This window comes from Strigops habroptila, chromosome 11 (assembly GCF_004027225.2).
Source record: "Strigops habroptila isolate Jane chromosome 11, bStrHab1.2.pri, whole genome shotgun sequence".
NCBI lineage: Eukaryota > Metazoa > Chordata > Aves > Psittaciformes > Psittacidae > Strigops > Strigops habroptila.
Window position 1 is genome coordinate 1,055,515 of NC_046360.1, and position 17,418 is coordinate 1,072,932.

General features: G+C 43.9%; 1 protein-coding gene across 1 annotated transcript in view; it reads right to left on the bottom strand.

The window, feature by feature from the left end:
• GRK3 (G protein-coupled receptor kinase 3) overlaps positions 1-17,418 on the bottom strand; it is a 65,964-nt gene that overhangs the window by 8,566 nt on the left and 39,980 nt on the right. The window contains exons 9-19 of the mRNA XM_030501269.1: positions 14,788-14,887; positions 10,888-10,966; positions 9,894-10,024; positions 9,223-9,317; positions 7,908-8,015; positions 5,698-5,764; positions 5,374-5,474; positions 4,182-4,248; positions 3,651-3,746; positions 1,124-1,286; positions 361-497 (exon numbers count right to left, since the gene is read on the bottom strand). Coding sequence (XP_030357129.1) covers positions 361-497; positions 1,124-1,286; positions 3,651-3,746; positions 4,182-4,248; positions 5,374-5,474; positions 5,698-5,764; positions 7,908-8,015; positions 9,223-9,317; positions 9,894-10,024; positions 10,888-10,966; positions 14,788-14,887 — 1,144 coding nt within the window. The remainder of the gene's footprint in view (positions 1-360; positions 498-1,123; positions 1,287-3,650; positions 3,747-4,181; positions 4,249-5,373; positions 5,475-5,697; positions 5,765-7,907; positions 8,016-9,222; positions 9,318-9,893; positions 10,025-10,887; positions 10,967-14,787; positions 14,888-17,418) is intronic.

Genomic DNA, 17,418 nt, shown 5'->3' on the forward strand with positions numbered 1-17,418 from the left:
CTATAGCATTTTCTTTGAAACAAAATGCTATAGCATTTATGACCTTACCAGTTTATGTTTTTTTGTATAAATAGTCCAGAGGTCCTAAATGAAAAACAACACCATGAACTACCAAATTCCTTCCAAAACACGACAAAACAAAGTAAACAGGTTTCTCAAGTCAACTTTATGTTTCCTCAGTGCTGTGTAGCTACCCATTAACTAAAGCGATACTCCAGATAAGCTACCCAAATCCACTGGTCACTGACTCAGACAAAACCCTGCGTCCACAGGAGGTATGTGCCTGAGCATGAGTTCATCAGATCTGCCTCAACATCCACCTGCCTTTCCTGCTGCTGCTCTCCAGAGGACCCCACTTACCCGTGACTCTCCTTCTCCTCGCCATTCAAGTCGGTTTGGGAAGAGGTAAAAGTAACGACGTTGCCACTGAGTCAAGAAGGGGTTCCCCAGTTTCAGCATGTATCCATGCATGATACAGTCCTTCCCAAGTGCATAATCTACAACAAGAGGAAGCATTAGTATGCAGAACGAGGTGCTGCATTCTGCAAACATGCAGCGTTAAGAAAGGGCACAGCCCTGACACAGAGAGACTCCACATGCCCTCGCAGTAGTGCTGCATGTGCACAGGCACACACAGAGCCCATTCTGCCCTAACTACATGGGCTGAGGCAGCTGCAGTGGAGTAACCAAAAGCAGAATCCAGTTCTTCAGCATTAACTATGAAAAGAATTATGTATTGCTATCCAAAGTTCAGAGTTTGTGATGAACACCCCCATGCAAACAAGCGAGGTTTACTGCAAAGGACCTCCCGTTTGCTTTCTCAGCTTCTCTGTCATGACATCAAATCCCACATAGTCTTTTCTGAGCACACACCATCAACAAAAGCGATGAAAGGCTGTACATGATATTCTTTAAAAGAGAGTACAAAAGGTTTTCCAAAACATTATGTCACCATACAGCATTTCAAAACATTAAGAACCATCTTAAGAAACATGACACTGACTAAATGAATGCTAACAATTACTGGTGAATGACAGTAATATAAGAGTCTGCCTTGTGAAACTTCAAACACAAGAATTACTACCTCGCAGCAAAAGATGGAGAAGTATATTTGACAGATTACCTTCCTCGTGGCCAAGCTGCTTATTTTTAGCCCTTTTTCTGGCCTCAATTTTATCTGTGTCTGCATTTACTGCATCATAAACAGTTTCTGCTACTTCTTGCTGCCAACGCTCCGATATTACCAGAGGGAAGTTCTTATATAATTCCTGGTCACTATCAAGCAACTTGCAAGAGAAAAACAACATAAAAACACCAACATTTTAATCATTTATTACTATCCTTATCCCCAACAGTTAATACTAACCCATATAACAGCATTATTTTAAAAGATGAACTCAAATGTTAACAAAACAAACAGGTACAAACAAAACACAAATACTCACTTAAGCAAAGATATTAATGTATAAACACAGATATTCATTCAGACACAGAGAACAGGCCTTCTTTGGTTTCATAGCTCTAAAAGCCTTACTCAACATTGTCCCATCATGTTCTCTAGACTTTACATTTATATAATCCCTTAAACGTAAGCACTATTCTTAACTTTGTTGCCTAAAAACTTTCTCAGCACAAATATTCCATGAATAAATAAAAAGATATCTTGTACTCCAGAATACCTGCTATGCTTCCACAGCTTAATTCTGCATTCTTAATAATTAACCTTCAACACTCAGCAGTGCATGATGCAGACCTCAGTTTCCCTGTTATATGAGTGCTTTTTTCCCCTAATCCTTAACTACAGTACTTGAATTGAATTGCTCTGGAGGAAACTGAAACTACTGGATCTTCAGGAAGGACATGTAAGAATACAACAATGGGGAATGGCTTTAACCTGCCAGAGGGGAGATTGAGATGAGCTCTGAGGCAGAAGTTCTTCCCTGTGAGGGTGCTGAGGCGCTGGCACAGACTTTTCCCAGAGAAGCTGTGGCTGCCCCATCCCTGGCAGTGTTCAAGGCCAGGTTGGACACAGGGGCTTGGAGCAACCTGCTCTAGTGGAAGGTGTCCCTGCCTGTGGCAGGGGTTGGAACTGGATGAGCTTTCCACTCCAAACCAGTCTGTGATTCTATGACCACAGCAGGAAAATACATGCTGGATCTGAAGTCAGAAGACCTCTCTGCAATTGAGTGCACGTGGTTTACAGGGACTCCTGACGGCCTTTGAGTAAGAGAGGAAAACTGTGGGCATCCACTGTTGGCTTTCCCGCTTGTAACCTCAAAGAACACATGTTCTCTGTGTCACAGGACACTCTGCAGTATAAATATCACCCACAGCAGCAAGGGAGGAGACAAGGCGCTCAGAACTGGCATCCTCACGGGCAGAGGCGGCTCCTGACACCTCAGTGGGAGCTCCGGCTGCAGCTGACTCACAGGCAGGAATTATTCAGTCCCTTCTAAAAGGCTGTGACGTCCCAGTGTGAGCGCAGAGCAAAGAAGCTGTACATGATACCCCTCACTGACTCATGACTAAGAATAAACTTATCTTATAGGCGGCCTGAACAAAGATTACATAGAAGTGATCTGGCTACAGGAGTTACAGGCCTTGCTGAGAATATCTGATCCCCACAAGAAAGACAAAGACCACCTGATTTCTCCTTGCAAAACATTCCTCTGAATTACAGCATTCCAGAATTGCAGGAAACTGGAATCCTGTTAGTCTAACACTGACGGCGTGGAGTTTTCTGGGATAAAGAACATCTTGGGTTCTCCGCACTGCTCTTTAAACACGTAAAACCTTTTCTGTGCCAACTTCTGTAATTACAGCAGGTGACACTGACAGACAAGTTCCTTTTCGGCACACTGAGTACTTAACATGTGTTTTTGCTTATAAAGTTTAGAGCAATTAGTTTCCCTCCTGACTCACTTCTGTGCTAACAAGAATAAAGTCTGATCTACTGAAGAAAGGTATGGTAAGAATAAAGAACAGGAGAGACCCAAGACAAGCACTGATTCACTTCTTGTCTCCAAGTGCCCAGGAAGCTCTGGGAGCGGGATGAACACACAGGGTGCATCACGCCCTCTCCATGTGTGTCAGCAACAGGCCAGCAGCTTTAACTTCCCATTTTTCACTTACATTGTTTTCATTAGGGTTTGGATAATATCAGAACCTGAAAGTTTCTTTTTATCACTTTTCTAACTTACAAAGTTGCTACCATTGATACATAGCTATTTAATTTGCTTCCCACTGTCCTCTCTGACCATAAGGTAACACTATTAAAATAAGGTTTAGTCCATTTCTCCAAGCTACCAGAAAAAAACTACAGTTTTTAAAACTACAAACCATTAAGAATTCTTGAAAATCTGAGGATTTCCCAAAAGCCATCTGACCATTTGAAATACTTGCTTTATCCTATAAAACTTTTGATAAGAAGGCACATTTCAGTCAATCTGAAAAATAGAATGTAAGGACTTAGCATGCAAGAACAAAGCAGCCAAGCAGCCCCTTTCATAACCTCTTTCATAACATGGATTAAGTTCCCGAGGTTGAAAGCAATCCCTTGCACACTCAGTAGCCTGGGAGCAAAGGAATGGCACGCACAGGGCAAGTTAAGCACAGCAGTCATTCTGTACCCATCAGCTAAAGCTGTGTACCTTAATGCCCTTAGTGTCCTCTTCATCAAATGACCCAATATCAAAAGCATCCGCTGCATTTACTTCTCCCCGGGGAGGAATCAATGGTGGAGGATACTAAGAATTAAAAGCAGGAGAATTAAAGACAAATTCATGGACATTATCGAAACCCATTCTCTAATATATACAGCCTTTTTATTTTTTGCACAGATTACCCATGACTGCAAAGGTATGTCCCTTGAAAGTCAACTTCAGCCCGAATTGTTCTCCTTTAGTAATTGCTCCTCTGAAAATTCAGGGAGAAAACCCTACAGTTTAGAGACAGCAAAGCAGGAGGCTCCATGCAGTCATTTAACCCTGAATAATTCAGTACTACTGATCCGGACGACTTGAAGTAATGACCATACAGCAGTTTTCCTCAACAATCCTCCACGTACTCATGCAAGTGAGTACAAGACTGGAACCCTGCAGTTTTCTGGCCATTACCTGTTGCGGCTTATTTTCCTTTACTGCTGTACCAAATAATCTAAGGTTACTATCTTAATCCTTTACCTTTTGTAAATAGACTTGCTGCCAATCAATGCCCTTGAAGAACAGATGTTCTTTTACTTCTTGTGCACTGCAAAATAAAAGTAACTGAAGTTAACAAAATGAAGAGACTTTTCTAACATACTTGAGAAATAGAAAGCCTTCAAAGGTCACATTTCTATCACTTGAAAACATCGGGAAAATGTTTTCTTTTTTAGGGAAATAAGTTTTCCTAAGCAAATAACAGACGACTTTCATGTGGAAACACTGGAAACCATGCTGTAGGGCTGGCAAGCAATCACTCCTGGTTTGCTATGCTAGTCCATCGTTTCAAACAACACTCATCTGTCAGATCCCATATACTACTTCCAAGTAACAAGTTTACTCCACACCATTTCATATCGTACATATTTCATGGCAAAATAAGCAACTCCCCTGGATAGGCCCCAGGCTGAAAAGCAACCTCAGGTTATCCTCAGAGGGCTCCACGATAAAAACTGCCTATCCCACTGGAATCAGAGCCCGCCCAGCCTCAGCTGTGACTCTCAATTAGCTGTTATCACACCTTGCCAATGGGCTCTCAACAGTTGTTTACTCCTCCCATTGTTTTCTCTCTGGCCTCACCCTGGCTTTTTGAGTAGGTGATAACACCAGTTTCAGTGAGCAGCTATGAGCAAGGTAAGCTTGGATGGAGCAAGCCGGGATTTTTAGCCAACAAACAAAAAAATGCCTTTTCCTTACAATCACAGAATGAAAGAGGAACATGTGGAAACAGAGGCAACCCAAAACGAAACAAGCGTTCACAGTTTCTGTGCTTGGGGGTTTGGGGTTTTCTGTGTGCAATATATCATTACAGATACAATATAAGCAATAAATTTTAAGCTATCAGTATGTCTGAGTCAAGTAATGTGACTTCCTGCCAAAACGGATCAGGCAAAACCATGAAAACAACACAGGGATGAAAAGTACAAACACCACCCAAGTGAGCACGACTGCAGGGAGCTCGGGCAAGTCTTCAGTGACAGAAATTGCCCAAAAATTGGTCCAAACCAAAGGAAGCTGAAACATTACTCCATGCACTGCATTTCTGAATGTTCTCTTTCCAAAATTAAAGTCATCACAACAGGAAGCAGATTTTGACATGAAATGAATTCAGTCATTTACAGAGAAGTGGAAATTTTTGAAGGCAGCAGTCCAAGGAGAAGACAACACCTACCTTCTTCCTTGGCATCCAAGCCTCTTGCTAACATCTCGCTGCAGGAGCCCTTCCAAAAGGGACTTCAGTTCAGGAGAAAATGAATCCGGGAGCTCCACATTCTATGAAGAACAGAAGCACAAGAAAAGACGTTTCATTATAGAGGTGGTGTGATCTGCTTTCCCCACATAGGCGAGTAGCTTTTCTTTGATAGTGGTTTGTAAGCAACTCTTCCACGTGCAAATACAGCTTTCTCAGAAAGCTGGCTGCAGAGCTCCAGTTTTAGAGGAGATGGGAATTTACTAACCCAGAGGAATGTAAGTGCCACCCTCGCCAGGATCTTACCACGGTGAGCGTCATCCGGTCGATCTCATGCTTATCTTTGGTTTTGTGCTGTCTGAAAGGACTGTGACTGTAGAAATAAGAGAATGCACTAGTCAACGGAAAGCCATAACACATCAGGTTATTGCAGCTGTGGCAACCCCAGGGAAGAGCGTAGCATCCCCTTAGCCCCACTCCTCCACCTCACCAATCCTGTCCTGCAGAACATGGAAACAAGTAGTAACACATTGAGCATTTACAACATGAAGCTTTACACACTGGCATGCTGTGGCTACTAGCTACCTCCAATTCACCTCGTAAATTATCAGCTTTATCCTTTTCCTGCTTCATAGTTCTGAGTTTGACCTTTTCCTTTTAGCTATAGAAGACCTTAGAATATTTACAGATTTAAACAACTACAAGCAGAAAAATTTTAGTAAGAGATTTTTTCATTAAATTTAGGCTATAACCCCTGTTTCTTAGTTTTCCTCAAAACTTTGAGGGAATGGTGTTTTTCAAAATTAAGATGTTATTTACTTATCAACACTTTATTGTATTAGAAACCATTTTGTGTTGCCACACGGCATTGGGTACCAGCTTGTTTCAACTGGGGACCTGCTACTGAAAGAGTTATTTGCCTTTTATCCTCAAAAATGTTTCTGATGAATGGATCCGACGGATGGACCAGGAATTCCATTCGTCTGGATTTAAGCATGACAAGTAAGAAGGCAAGAGTAACAGCCTCAGGTACTGCGATGGCGAGGCTCTGAGTAGATCAGGGAAGCAAATGATTCACTGGGGACTTATGGGCAGATTTTGTGCCAGCCTAAATTTACTAAACACCAAGAAATGGCACCATGTGCCCAGCCCTTGTTTTGAGATGTGAAATGTTTAACTGGCTTCAGAACAGATGAGGAAGGAGAGCTCACAGTGAATAATGCTTTGGCTTCTGTCCGCCCACCAGTACCACTCCACACAGCTCTGCCAGGAGGAATCGCAGCTCGTAAGGACTGAGATCTCCCCACCCTGTAAGCCTGAGTGCCTGTAGTACATGGCATCACTTGTCCCTAGCTGCCGGTTCTTTCATCACATGACTTCAATCCTGCAAAGGAAGAGCCACACCAGAGCCAGCGGTTTTAATCCTCTGTGCCCAAGTGACTCAAAAGGAGAAGGTCTCAGAAGGAAAGATGAGGAGCCCACAGTGGTCCCGCATGAAGGATGCTCTCCTCTCTGCTCCCAGCAAACCCCAACCATCGTGTGTCCTGCTATGGGCTTCAGGGACTGATTACAGACACAGGACTGCTCCCAGGAGCCTGATGCTGTCTGTACCTAGAAATACTTCTTTTATTTGCACACTTACATTCAGTCTAGTTTGTGAACAATTACTGTTAAACTGATACAGCTCTGTAGTTCCACTCAGAAGCCACACACCTTTTGTACAGTGTCTGGGACAAAGGTAAGAGCTTATAACTAATTAAGTGCAAGGACACAGAGTGATCTAACTGATGATCGATCTTTACAGAGAAGCACTCTAAAAAGCTTAAAACATTTCTTCTGTTTTACCATTAATACTGAGGATGCTACTTCCAGCAAACACTTGCCAATCAGTGCTTATTGACTGTTCAGATAAATCCTGTAGTCTTAATAAAGTCTACGTAGCCACTTAAGTTTACTGAGAAGGTCATGGTTGACAAAGCTGTAATCATCACGTACTTTTGTACACCACTAAGGTAACAGGGCAGATTCAACAAGTGGAAGCCTCCACACATGATAACTTACGCAAGCACTACAGGAGGGAAGACTTCATGTAAAAAGGAAACAGTGCAGCAAAGAGTTTCATCATCATAGCAGGTCTTAAGCATAAAATGAAGCCCATCATTTAACAGGGCTGCTGGTGTATTTAAGCAATGAATAACATTCTGTCATTTAAAATATTAACACTTGCCAAGAGATGAGTAAACTGTGTATCAGTAGAAGTCAAAAGAGTGAATATAGCATCTGCCTTCCTCCCTGTCCCACACCTGCACCTACTAATGGAAGCAGAGCTTGTTCCTTGTTTGGTTTGGAAGCAAAAAGCCTGCTTTAGCCTCGCGTGCAGACGTGGTCCACGCTGCAGAGATGGCAGTAAGATACCATTTCAGATGCTGTGTAATACGTTACATATTAATATTTCAAGGGGCAGACAATGACGAGGCCCAGGCTAAAAAGCACACAGGACATGAAACCTCACTCACCCCCTTAGGAGTTTGAAAAGCATGCAGCCCAACGAGAACCAGTCTGCGCTGCTATCGTACGCGGTTCCCTTCTGGAGCACCTCAGGAGCCATGTAGCCGTGGGTACCTCTGACAAGTAGAAAGGGACAAAATCTTTATCACAACCAGAACTACCACTGAAAAAATAATTCAAAATCTACATAAGGTAGTCTCATTTTAAAGGAATTCATTTTAAACATGATTTTATTTTGCTTTTTCTGTGGCCAACATACATCTGCTTTTTGTTTTTATGTACCTACTGAGGAAATACCTTCAAACATGACCAACAGAACAACAAGTTATTAGGCAAATGGGAGCAGCTACAGCAAGCTTTAGCAGAATCAGTGCAGGGGTCAGCAAGTAGCTTCTGTCTAAGAGTGGAACACAACAGAGAGGTGGGAAGGTTGCCTAATCCATTCACTCGGTTTACAGGGAGGACAGACCCCAGGACACAGTCAGGGCTCCTGGTATTTCAGGCCAGATCACTCCAGCCCTGGGCCCTGAACGGCTGAGACCTGCTCCCACCCCCAGCCCTGAGGCGAGCAGAGCTGCCTCCTGCTCTCCCGAGCTGTTCCACGTGTCTCTTTCCAGCCAACAGCGAGATGTCACAGCAGGACGCCTCTGCCAGAAGTCATGGCTGGTCACCACTAGAAAGCAGTCACCGCGCATTGCTTTTACCCTTGTTGTAACTGGAACACAGGGACTTTCCCAAGAACCCACTGAATTGCAAATCTTTGAAGGTATGACAGGATGAAGTTTTCCTTTTTGCATAAATTCTGAGACTAAATCAGGGCAAATGAGGACCTAAGAATAAAACTTGCCAGATACGATGGCAGATCCACACACAACCCAAGAAATTCAGATCCCAGTTATGACCTGATGCCAAGAGGCAGCAAGGAACACAATTTGCCTCCAGTTCTACAAAGATCCAGAGAGAGAAAGACACAATAAATCCTGTTTTTCAGTCAGTATAGGAATATTTAATTATCCATTTAGGACAATTAAAACAATCTGGTACTTTAGCTCAGTTCTTCTCTGAGCAGTGAATCATCTCAAAATGATGTGTCATCTTCCAGCCATGCCTACACATCAGCTGCTACAACTGTGCAGGAAAACAGAAAGAGGAGACTGAAAAACCTTATTAGAGCTGAACCCAGCTCAGCTGTGTGCCAAAGCAAGCCTGTGCCACACAAGTGTTATCTTTTCTCCTTTAGGTGAAGTTAAATGATAAAGACACATAAGGGACTTACTTAGCAGTAGCTGTATGTGCAGCGAAGCCCCCATATGTAATACTTACACACTGGCATGGGGCTTCTTTTTGGAAAAGTCACAAGCCAGGCCAAGGTCTGATATCCTCACGTGCCCATGTTCATCCAACAAGATGTTTGCAGGCTGGAAAGCCAGAGGCACAGAAAGGTTACTGCCTGCTATGTTACAGCTGACAGAACTACACATTCTCTGAACACAGTAACTCATCCTCAAACATCAATACCCTCTGGTAACTGGTAATTGCTTTTGGGGGTTTTTTACATCAATGTAACAGTCACTTTCTAGCTCAAATCTACATTCTAATGGAGCACCACCATCAATCCCACAGATTATAAAAGCCTGAAGAATACCACTAGGGAAACAGAAAGCACATGGCAGAATAAATCCCATTTGGCCTCAAGTCCACATCACTTTAGTATATTCTCTAACTTAATAGCATCATTAAGATGGTGAGATGAGTAACACTGCACAGGAGTCATTCTGACCCCACGGAAGCATCTTTCAGGCACATCAAATTGGGTAACAGCTCAGCTCGGAACTATTTTGAAAATTATTAGAAAAATCAGCTGAAGATGAACAAATAATCTGTATTCTTCCCCATGAAAGGTCTCAGGTCGGGTAATTGAACCTGTGGGTATGTCTGGATTACTTGCTGCTATCTAGCACCGGGGTGAAAGCAGTCGCTCTGTTCACGATTACCTTGAGGTCTCTGTACACAACGAAGCGATTGTGCATGTGTTCTAAACCCAGGATGATTTCAGTAGCATAAAACCTCATTTCTTTTTCAGAAAACACTCCGTGCTGGGAGAGGTGGTAGTGCAAATCTCCTCCTGAAAAGAGGACAATTGAGATGCCATTAAAGGAACAGCCAAATCTTGCCTCACAGGCAGAGAGCGGGATGCTGTGGGGAGCAGCATTTGTAGGTTCTTAGGACCTGTGGAGCACAGAGACCCAGCCCTACACTCTGCAAGCACCAATGGGGACAAAATACCTGAGTAAGGTAATAAATCAACCTGATCAATCTGAAACTCCATTTAAGAATACATCTACTTCATATACATTTGCATTCGGTGACTAATCCAGCAACTGAGTCTCAATGTAAAGGATTTACACAGCAAGTAAAATGCTGTGTGAGAGCAGGCACAACACGTCACTCTGTGAGCTAATCCACACCATCACCACATTAAATTGTGAATATTCCTAGGAAATAGTCCAAGTCCCACAAGCACTGAGCATCCTCAGCAAACACGGACACTGCAGTATCTTCTCTCTCTTAACTCCACCAATTCCTCTCTCTGTGCGTCCTCACAAGAGATATATTAAGGCTTTTAGGTATGAGTCCTTTCCTTTAAGGAATGCTTTCCTCATCAACTCTCTTTGCAGACCTATTTATAGCAGCCCTTTTATTTTATTCTGAAAGCTGTGTCCTTGATCTCATACATTTCTCCACATGACCATCACTTCCCCAAGCTTCCAGCCTGGTGGGCCTTTTGATATCTTTATTTAAATATATTAATGTTTCAAGGTAACAGAGATTTTCCAGCCTGTTCTATACATTCCCTGGTTTAGATCAATTCACCCCTCGTGCTTGCAGGCCAGATTATTTTTCCCTCCTTCTCCTTATGGTCTCGACAAGTTCTCCTGCCAGTATTTCTGTAACATCATCACCATCATCTGCATGAGTCTTGCTTACCATTCATCAGGTCCAGAATGAAACAGAGTTTGTCAGGGGTGTGGAAGGCATAGGTCATACACACTATAAAAGGACAGTCCTAGAAGGAAAGGAGCAAAGAGTTCATCTTGGGCAATAAGCAAAGTACCACTTCTTAGAGAAGCTAAAACTAGATGGGATGTTCTTCCTATGATATCTGCCAATATTCATATGCTGTGAGGAGCCAAAGGCTTAAAAGGTGCAGGTATCATCACTATCCTCTGAAGACTTGCACCTACAGCAGCTACAAATATCCTATTTACCTGAGTTTGCACGAGACTTACATGAAAAATACATCAAAGCTGACAAGCTTTAGGCAGCTCGGAGAGAAATAAAGCTGTTCCCATGAAGTGTAAAGGATACACACTATTTCTCACAATTGCACGGTGAACGTTCAGCTGTTGGAACACTGACCGAGGATCTGAGTCACATCCTGTACCAAACCCCAAAGGAAAGAAGGTGTTATCCTCACCTAGACATTAAATGCAGCCACAGTAGTGCCAGCCCCTGCAGAGCTGCACGGGGGGGAACAGCCACCCCCTGCTGCCCCGCAGCTCCCCAGCAGCACTCAGAGCAGATGGTTAAAGGGAACATAAGACACCAGGAAGGAAGCCACAGCTCTGATGAGTATGTGATGCCCGGGAAGCAGGAACAGCAAGCTCCAGACTATGCAAAACCCAGAAAACAAGTGTGGTGGGTGCAGATTTAAGTGTCACTGCACGGTGGCCGTGCACGGGGACGGATTACACTGCCACTGCTTGATGCGCTTGAGCCTTAATTCACACAGATGTTTAAGACAAGCAGCCCTTGAAAATACAGCTGGGAAAACACCTCTGTGCTGCCAATGATCCGTTCCGTGTGCTGGTACCTCTGTAATGCACAGGCCACGGCATAAAGCTGGCAGAACATCCTCTCTTCATCAGGCTTATATTGGATGTTAATTAAAAGGGGGTGGCTATTACCTGTTCGATCCCTTCTCCAAAGTCAAATGAGACCAGGGCTGTTTGGTTAGTCTACAGTGGAAGCTTAAGGAGTGGCTGTGCTACCGAACCGGACTGGGCTGCACAGTAATGCCAACAGACAACGGTCCGACCCCAAAGCGCTGACGGGAAGATGGGCCAAGATGAGCTTAACTGCTGATGAGCCAGGACCCCAGGCAGGAAGCACGAATGTGACCTAACATGACTTATACAATGAGTTAATTACTGCAGTACTGATAGTGAAAGCTCTGGGAATCTCTAACAGGAACTCGCTTCCTTCCCAATTTAGAAGCAGCAAAACACAGTGGCCTTGGGCAGAGCGGGGGATGCGGAGCCGGCTCCGGAAGGGAGGGAACAGCCACACACCCCATCCCCACCACCACTGGGACAGCTCAGGTCAGCGCATCCTCCCACAAGGCAAAACCAGATAAGGTTGAAATGTAAACCTTTCTCTACTTGACTGGAATTCCAGTGATTCCCACACTGCATGGACCAATCCTGCTGCAACATTTGAACCTAACTGTGTTTTATTGCTACTGTGCCCATACTAATCCCAAATGCAGAAGGCAGGCACGTGTTTGAAACGTGTGAAAGTAATTGCTAAATGGTCCTAGAGACAAGGAGCCTATAGGCAAGGCTGTATGGCATCTAACAAAAGATATTACCTCTTGTTATAAACTCCATATTCTGTAGTTCCAACTTACCTCCAGAGCAAAAGCTTTAGTAGAATTATTAACTTGATTTTCTAAATCAACTGGATAATTCAGCAGTGTCCCCAAGCATGCTTCCTAAAACCTTAGAGCAATCTAATTACCCAGAAGGATCAGAATTTAAACACCACAGACAGAAAAAGAAAAGGGTGTCTCTATACCAGTGCACCTGTATTTTTATGGATCTCATTTTTTAAAGGAACTCTGCAAGTGTAAATGTGATGTGTAATTCATTTTTGTGTAAGCCTTCCTAATTCAATCACTACCCTCAATAAGAGAGCTTGACCACCTGCTTTTCTTAGAAGAACTAGAAGACACAGCAGAGTGGATGGAGCCCCACCAGTGCAGAGCCCCTGCTTCCCAACACAGACAGCACCTTCTGGCACACTGCTGTGTGTGAAGGTTACTGCTGTTACACAGCCCATCAGCAGCGATGCCCTCAGTGACCTCGATGCTCTGGTTTTGAACACAAGTTAGGCAAACATCGGCTATTACAGAAAGTAAATATTTTTCTTTCTTTTAACAGAAAGCAAAATATTTTCCCTACTCTGCTATTTCCCAAGAACTTCAAAATGCATTCCCAGCACCCAGCCTGAACATCTCTATGGGACAGGAAGCCAGGGCCTGTATCTTGCAGGAGAGGAAACACAAACCTCACCAACAGTCTGTCCGTGTTACACCAACCATCAGTGACAAAGCACATGCCCCAGTGAGGAACCCCTGCTCGGTGTTATGTGGCTGAGCCCATCAGCTCCCTGTGCTCCATAGCAGCGTCCATCCCGCTTCCAAGCTGTGCTCATCTGCAAAGTCACCAGGAGAAGCTGTTCTCACAGCGCAGCCATGATGGACTCAAGTCCGGGAGCTCCCTACTCAAGAAGTAGCTGTGAGAGCCAACATCTGAGGTGGGTTACCAGATCTGATTACACAAAGGTATGTGTAATCTGTGCAGCTGTTATTATGTACTTTGCAGAGACATCTGGATTCCCTATTTAATGACTAATTGTACCATAATGAACTTCCCAGTTCCATTTAGTTCCGGGCAGCACATCAATCCTGTCACCGGGCACGGCACGCGCCGTGCAAACCTGACAGCTCAGATTCAGGAATTAAATGACTTACCTTGTTCTACCCCTTTCAAACCTATTGAATTCTGCATATTCAGAACGTTCCAGCATCTCGTGTCAGCAGATGTACCTAACTCGAATGGGCAGCATCCTGTACAAAACCTCTTTTCAAACTCGCTTTCAAGTTTGTAAGAATCTAAAAGTAGTTACTCTCTAATGAGCTCATAATCTTTAATGAAAAAATAAATGGTTTGTCCCTGCTTTTCTGTTGCTCAATGACAAGCTCTGCGCTGTCACGTAAGAAAACTACCCCCACCATTAGCAGCCTTGGGAGCAATTTTCTCTTCGAATCGCTAGACATGAGAATTCACAGTCAGTTCTGCAGCAACAGAACCACAAATTGAAGTTAATAGGACAATTACTACTAATTTGCCCAGATTTCTTGTCTAGTCTCCGCTACAGAACTTCACCCCTCCAGCTCTCGAGACTTCTGACGCTTCTGCAGAAGCCACAACTTTGGTGAAAACAATCAACTTGATTAAAAGTCTGATAAATCCCAATTGCATCACTGGGCTGGGGCCAACTGTATGAGGATCACTAAGGCTCAGTGCTGCGTCCTGCACGTGGGTACCAACAACCCCACACAATGCTCCAGGCTTGGGAAAGAGTGGCCGGAAAGCTGCCCAGAGGAAAAGGACCTGGTTGGTGTTGGTCAACAGGCACTGAATATGAACCAACTTGTGCCCAGGCAGCCAAGAAGGCCAAGAGCATCCTGGCCTGTATCAGCACCAGTGTGGCAGCAGGACCAGGGCAGTGATTGTCCCCCTGCACTGGGCACTGGTGAGGCTGCGCCTCGAATCCTGTGTTCAGTTCTGGGCCCCTCACTGCAAGAGAGACATTGAGGTGCTGGAGCGGGGCCAGAGAAGGGCACCGGAGCTGGTGCAGGGCCTGGAACACATTCCATTCTTGTTTCAGACACATTGCTAGAATCGGGGGGAAGGCTCCAGAAGGAGTTAACATTTGCATGTCACACAACTGAATTGATGGAATATGTATCGTACGTAACAGCTTTTATATTACATGGAAGAAAAAGAAAAAAGAAAAAAATATCAAATCAATGATACTTACTCCTGTACTGACAAGAGACAGCATAATTCTTTCATTTAAGGCTAATGTTTCTCCTTGCTTCATCTTGATTCTCTTCTTATCTAAACATTTCATTGCATACCTGAAAATATTAACCGTTCAGAAAAAGCACCAGAAAACACTTCCTCCTTACTCAGTGTTATTCACTACCAGTTATGCCATGCATATTTCAATATCCTGTAAGCAAGCTCTTTAAAGACTTAAACCTGGTACTAAAACCATCATTACACAACTAAATAAGAAAACCTCCAACATCTCGGAGTTAAGACATTTTCAGCACAAGCCTCCTAACACAGAAATGTGCCTTAACAAATAATTCTGTGTCCAAACAGCCACAGAGATAGAGGTATTACATATGATACATCCATTTTTTAATACCTACAAGCAAGGCTTTGCAGTATGAATTAAGTAACAGACACTCTATTACAGTTATATTTAATTCTAACAGTTTCTGTGAGGAAAATAATATCCTGAACACACGTTGAGTTTTATCATTTTAAGTTTTCTTTCTACTCAAAGGTCAGATACACACAGGAAAGCTTTTTTTTTTCATCTTCTACCATCTGTATCACACAAATTAATAACATTTTGCTCAAAACCAGAACGTTACCCTAACAACCATCAAACAAGAGTAGGATATTACATGGTCTGGCTATTTGCTGAAGGCAGTAGGTGAGGCCACTATTAGACAACAGCTGAGAAGAAGACGTGTGCTCCTCCATAGATGATTTCTAGACATGGGCAACCGCAGGTTTTTAGGCCACTGGTGTTAAACTAAACTGAAGAGAACACCATGTTACAGCACTGCATCGATGCTCATCAACTGCCTACACTGACAGCTCTGCACAGCCACGGGGCCTCGCATCACCTCGCCCTGCACTCCCTCGACGAGCCACGTCATCCCTGCCATGCATGTGTGGTGAGTGGGGGAAGAGTGAGCCTGAACATCCCGGAATTCTACGTTTCCAAAACAAGGAATATATTCACAGCACGTGCTCCTGCTGGGGAGTCTGCAGACGATGACTATAAATAACATTGCACATGCTGTCCTTGATTCACGCTTTGACTCCCCTGATCAAGTGAATGACAGGGGCCGTTCAGGGCTGACCGAAATGGGGAACCTCATCCTCGTCTGGAGCTGCATGCTCACAAAGCACTGCAATCCCTCCCCCTTTGGACTGCTTTCTGCATCATGCTTCTGGCCCCTATTTAGATGTCCTTGAAGGAGGTGATGTGAAAGAAGCCTCAGGTGTGTCTTTGTGGGTTAGTGAAACACCGATGGCATTTACCTTCGAGGGGTGGCTTCCCAAGCTCCTTGCAGGCAGTAAGTGCAGCAGAGGCAGCCATCTAGAGTGGACGGGATCTGGATTAGGGATGGGTAAACAGGTTTGGATTAAGAAAGAACTAAACCAAACCTCTACCCAGCAACTGAACCTAATCTAAAGTCTTGCTTCAAATTTGAAATAGGTTGGTTTTCCCACATTTCACTTCACTTTATTTATATCTGATAAAACCTGCCCTTTGCTTCACTTGCTAGTCCCAAGGTTTATCCACCTCCTGAGACATGAAAATGCCTGGGAATCTGTCAGCTACCTCTTCGGGGTGGACGCCTACTTAGAGTGGCTCAAGCTAAATAAAATCTTTAGTTTTGAACATGGACAAATTCATGAACTGTACGTGGACATAAAAAGTCCCCAAGCAAGAATAGAGACAGTATTGTTAGTAATAGTATTAATATAAATACTTGAAGTCACTGCAAAAATACTGAGCATGACAGCAACATTAAGATGTCTTCCACTTGTTAATAGCTCAGAAGTTTATTATTATCAAGGATGCCAAGCACACAGCACTGCCAGTGAAGCCAGCTGTAACCGCAGACACTTGGCACGTCAAACATGCCAATGCCTACTTAGAAGAGGAATGTTTAAGGATGGTCCCTGGACTAAAATTGTTAGGAGAAAAGCAAGTTGAAAGGGGCGGGGTGGAATGTAAATAAACAGATAGAGAGATATTGAGAACACTTTGTTAAATTGATGCCCAGATGTTCAAAAGAGAACATAATGGGGCAATTATGCCTAGAAATTGATGATCAGGAGAAGCGTGTGAATGGTAAGACCAGAAAAAGGATAAAAACCACAGAGGGCTGATCCTGGAGTTCCCACCAAGAGCTCTGCTAAAGAGAACTTCAACACTGGAACTATATTCTACCAAATATAAATAAGGATCACTGCTTTCACCAGTGAAATGTACTCTTCAGGGCACAAACATGCAATCACACACGGCTGGAATTCCGTGTTCAGAACCTGCTCAGGTCCGACCCTGCAGGTTGCACAGCACTGAGGTCGTGTCCCTACATCAGCACTGAAGTCATGTCCCTACATCAGCACCAGGTACGGGATGGGCTTCACTGCGAGAGGAGCAACCTCCAGCAGACAAGAGGCACCTCCACACCACCACCACGGCTTCCACAGGGACACCGTCCTGCGCCGTCAGGCTCCGAGCCAGGAAATCAGTTAAGAACACACTTCATTTCAAACACATCTGCCCTTTCCATTACCTCTGAAAAGACCATTTAAATGTAGGATGTGCTTAAGAGCTCTGCTAGACTGAAGC